General features: G+C 40.4%; 1 protein-coding gene across 4 annotated transcripts in view; it reads right to left on the bottom strand.

The window, feature by feature from the left end:
- LOC147032174 (latent-transforming growth factor beta-binding protein 1-like) overlaps positions 1-5,000 on the bottom strand; it is a 293,202-nt gene that overhangs the window by 265,615 nt on the left and 22,587 nt on the right. For all 4 annotated transcript variants that reach the window (XM_085869539.1, XM_085869540.1, XM_085869541.1 and 1 more), the window contains exon 5: positions 1,673-1,849. In XM_085869539.1, coding sequence (XP_085725665.1) covers positions 1,673-1,849 — 177 coding nt within the window. The remainder of the gene's footprint in view (positions 1-1,672; positions 1,850-5,000) is intronic.

The following is a 5,000-nucleotide window of genomic DNA, read 5'->3' as shown; positions in this document are numbered from 1 at the left end:
AGTACAACACATGTGCCTCCGTACCCTGGTCGCCCATTCCTTCCTTCTCGCACGTGCCATAATCTCTGAGGATCATGTGTCCACCTTCAAGAAGCTGACATCCAATTCTTCTGCATCTTTGCATATAATCTTGTAATTGTACAAAATGAAATGTTCAACATGGTTAACGTCTGAGTTCAATGTTATTTAAGTAGTTGATTGCATTTGAGTGCCCAAGAATGATCAACAGTTTGGCGATTTTAGAAACTATGTAATCCGCCGAAAAACGCTTTGCGTGCATGCGCAGAAACCCCTATCAACAGTGGTCATTGGGGCACACTAATGTATATTGTGCATGCAATACAAGTGTTGTTACTTAAAATGGCTTACAGAACTTCTAAAAGAACCCGACAATACTTGGAGTGCCTCTGCAAAACAAATGAGTTGGAGACCTTTCTGAGATCTGGCAGCTGCCAGTAATGCAGACTCCCAACGACGTGGACTGGTGCAAGGCCTGAATAACTGTGGATGGGCACTTGCTACCCCAACACTAAACAATTGCTGCCAGGGAGTGGACTTTGAACCTTGCGGGAGTGCCTCCTCTGAACATGGCAGGTTTGGTGATTTATTTAATGGACATCTGCAATTAGAAAGACGATGCTGAGCATCACTACCAACAAAATAATGGTTACCAACTTGTCGACAAAGAACATCTTCGTGACATGAAAATACACAAATCTTGTGCCAGCTATATTTATGTGAGAGCCAGATATAACAAGCAGACTTCCCTGAGGGAGACACCATGTCTGGTCTGGGACACCACTGATGGGAGGGTCATGTCTGGGGCTTGTGAATCCACAGGGTAAGTTTGAAATCATAACTACTAAAATATTTACTCTTATTCAAGTTAGTGGTGGGAGGGGGCAGTGGGTGAGGAAGGGGAGTGGGAGCTGTGGGAACTTTGTGGGCTATTATCAATCTATATTTTTGTTTGGTTCTGGGGCCACAAGAGAAATTATACCATACTTTTGCATCTATTGCAAAAAGGAGAAGCCCCCATCTGTCCGTGTGTGTGTTTGTTTGTGTGTATATGTGTGACTGCAACCACTCACTTGTATTAATAGGAAATGTTAGGTACTCGGCACCTCTCATCCACAGATATTTCTCGTATTTTCTATGTTTCATGAGTTTGAAATGCATCCAGGAACACAACAATTATGATTAACCATTTCATAATTTTCACTCTTTCGTTTAAATGCTAAAAATCATTTTCAAAAGTCAATTTGACTTCCAGATTTCACCCGAACGGCGACAGGTTAAAAGTGCCCGGCTAGCAGAAGGGAGTCACTGAAAATGCACACACAGTGCATGTGCTAAAAGCCTCGTTTTGCATTCATACATCATTCTGAAAGTCCTATATTCACAGCAATTTATTTTATCTCACTGCACTAAATAAACAAACTACTATATGAAAGACATGCATTCATCAACCCATGTGAGAGGAGCACACAAACACCAACAACAATTACGTGTTATAAAATATCCTTTTTCACGGTTTTACTTCATTTTACATCCTCACTGACATTCACAGATAGACATGCAATATGTTTGTGAAGTCTAACATGCGGACTTTTTATTAAACCAATCAGCGAAGTAATATAGATGCGAGGGTAAAAAAAAATAAAATACATACACACTCTGAACCCTGCGCCTTTTTCTGGAAAGATCGTCTGACCATCTTCAGAGATAATTGTAGTAACATTGCCTTTGGAGCAGTTCGTTCTGCAGTTCTCCCCAGAGCAATGAAGCTTGCAAATTGTTGGCGTAAAGACAACTTTGATTCTTTTTGGAATGGGCATCATGAGGTTCTCTGCAAAAAGTAAATTGTAAAATTTTACACATGCAATATGTGGTACATTGTTGACTCCCCTTTCCTTCCGAACATGCCACATATATCCGCCTTCACTCTAATTACCTTACTCCTGCCACCCACTGACCTCTTTCCATTTCTCTCCTTCCTGCTTCAGCACACCCATACCATCCCTTCTCTTTTCTTTTACATTCTCTCCCCTCACTTTATTTTCTTTAACAAATACTCTACACCTTATCGCACATTTTATGCATACATTTGTATTATGTAGAAGTTCCTTATACAAGAGTGATACAGGGTGTTTCATTAAAAAGGAAACCTTATTAGAGTTACTATATGTGACATTATTATTTTTTAATACAAAAAATGTTTATTGCAGGTTTGTATGAAGCATCGTTTGGAGGAAAAACTGCAAACATCAGAGAGACATCCTGTTAATTTTGAAGATGGCATGGACAATTGAACAAAGGATCTTTATTGTGGAGCCTTATTGTGCCACAAAGTCATTTGAACAAACTCAAACACTATTCAGAAAGAAGTTTGAGACCAGATAAACCTCAGATAAGTCTATATATTTTTTTATAAATAAAGAGGTTTAAGTCCCATGGGACAGACAGTAACAAGATCTTAATTGTTCAAAGTCTGGTCACATGAGGACTGCAAGATCACGAGAAAACATTGAAGCAGTCCATGAAGCAGTTTTGAGGAGCCCCAGGAAATCGCTGAATCATCGATCTCAAGAATTGAACTTATCTTTATGAAGTACACAAATAATTCTGAAGCAGGAACTAAAAATGTACTGGTATTGCATTCAAGTGAAACAAAAACTAACAGATAATGATAAACAACTTCGTGTGACGATGTGTGAATATTTTGAGGACAAACATACGTAGGAATCCAAATTTTCTGAGTAATGTGTGGCTTTCTGATGAGGCTCACTTTCGAAGGGGTCATGTTAACTCCAAATACAATGTGTTTGGGGTTATAGTTCTGATGAAGTTCTTGAAAGGCTGTTGCACAGCCAGTAATGCACTGCATGGGTTTCCGGAAGCAAATCTGGCATCATTGGGCATTTCTGGTTTCAAGATGAAGAAGGGAAATTGGTAACCTGAACGGTACTTGAAAGTATCCAGAAGTTCTGGGATGCATTAGCAAGGAAGTGCCACATCAACGGGGCTGGGCAATGGTTTCAGAAAAATGGGCCCACATCTCACACTTCCAACAAATCGATACAGTGGCTACAACAGAAATTCAGTGATTGGATCATCTCTGGAAGGACAGGTGTTGAATGGGCACAATATTCTCCAGATCTCAACCCACCTTGACTTCAATCTTTGGGGTTACTTGAAGGATAGTATACTAGGGGAGACCTCAGGGCTCAGACTATTGAGGACTCAAAAATGCAATTGCCACCAACATCAAAGCTAATCTGGTTGAGGAATGCAGCCAAGTTATCAACAACTCCATCAGGAGGATCCACTTGTGCCTGCTGCAGCAGGGCAGCCATTTAGAACATATTTGTGAACTGTCCTGTGAAAGCACTAGTTTTATTTTTGTGTGTTGCTTTATTCTACATATTATGATGATTCTGATTGTATAAGTTTCATGTTGTTTCAATGGAAAATCCAAAATTATAAAAACAACTTTGGGTTGCATTTTTATGAAACACCTTGTAATAGAAAACAACGTAAAATTTTTTACAGTGCAGAATTAAGAACGAGCCTTGGTCATGAAGGCTAGTGTCGATCACCATTGGTGGACAGGTAGAACAATGGATTGACGTTGATTGAAGTATGCTAACCACTGTGGGAAGCGATGAGAACCTGAAGTTTCTGGCATTAACCATTGAGGTATGCTAATCTGACGAAGGGTTTCAGTTCTGCTATTGAAGCCAGGATGTGTTTCAACAGCAGAACTGAAACAGAGGGGGAGCAAGGTAAGTTCCCGACCCTGGGTGCTACCAATCTTTGCTATGCTCCTGCTTCCTCGTATTCCCACCATGCCACTCCTGCTCAGTGGTTCACTACACATTGCAAGCTCACCTCCCTCTCACACTCTCCCCTGACACACTTTAAACGAATGCATACAACCTGTTATCCTGTTTGAATCACGGCATTTATATTTGGACAATTGCAGTTTCCATGATTATTGGGAAAATTTCCTCTTCATATATATTTTTTCATGTTGCATCCAATATACAAGATGAAGACTACTCAGTGCTCAAAATGGGCTGATAGGATGGCCTTGAGGTATGCAAGCTCATTCTAAGCTGTCTACCCTGGGTTTGAATACCAACCAAGCTATATACTATCATCCCGGTGTTTCACAAGCAAGGTGATTCATCATTGTGTGCACCGTCCCTCGAGTGGACGTGAAACGGGTGCCCCGTCTGCTGGCATTCGTTGGTGGATGTTAAAGATCCCATGGTGATCTTCACGAAGAGTAGGTGAGCTATCGCTGGCACCCAAGCCAAATTCCAAATTCCTTTCCAACCTACAGAGGGCATTGCATCAGTGGCACAGCCAGTGCCCTCAGCCAATAATGCTACCCTGCAGCCTTGCACTGCAATATGAATGAAGAAGTGCTCAGTGTCAGACCAATCACCCCATGGTGGTGCCTTTTACAATAGAGTGTTGATTGAAGTGTTAAAATTATGAATGAGCCCAAGCAACAGTGCAGACTAAATGGGTCTAAAAATTAAAAGTTCAATTGCAGATTTAATTTTGGTGCACAACTTGATTTACAGATGCCAGAAAAAAAAAACAGAAAACACCTCTCTCCAAGTGGCTGAAACATGAATCCGAGAAGCAAGGCTGGTGTCTTTTAAACTCACTGGGAAAGGTTCAAGATTGTTCACTCATCAGCAAAATTGTGGTTCAGCACTGGCTAATATTACCCCATGACTGTCCCATCCATGACATCATTACCGCAAGGATCTCAATTTAACGAGCCGACAAAATTACATCATCCTTCTGGAATTTTACTTGAGCATTATGGATAGAGGTTGAATCTTCCAGCAAATTCCAGACATTTATGCACACTCTGAGGTGGAGACGTTTCAGTGTACTTTATCTAATAATTATAGTTTAATTATTACTGTTAAATAAACTATCAAAACATGCCACAATGCTGATCATTATATTAATCATAA

The sequence above is a fragment of the Eptatretus burgeri genome, chromosome 2 (genome assembly GCF_056783735.1).
Source record: "Eptatretus burgeri isolate ZD-2024b chromosome 2, Ebu_testis_v1, whole genome shotgun sequence".
Lineage (NCBI taxonomy): Eukaryota > Metazoa > Chordata > Myxini > Myxiniformes > Myxinidae > Eptatretus > Eptatretus burgeri.
The sequence above is the reverse complement of the archived record's forward strand: the minus strand, read 5'-3'. Positions and strand labels throughout refer to the sequence as shown.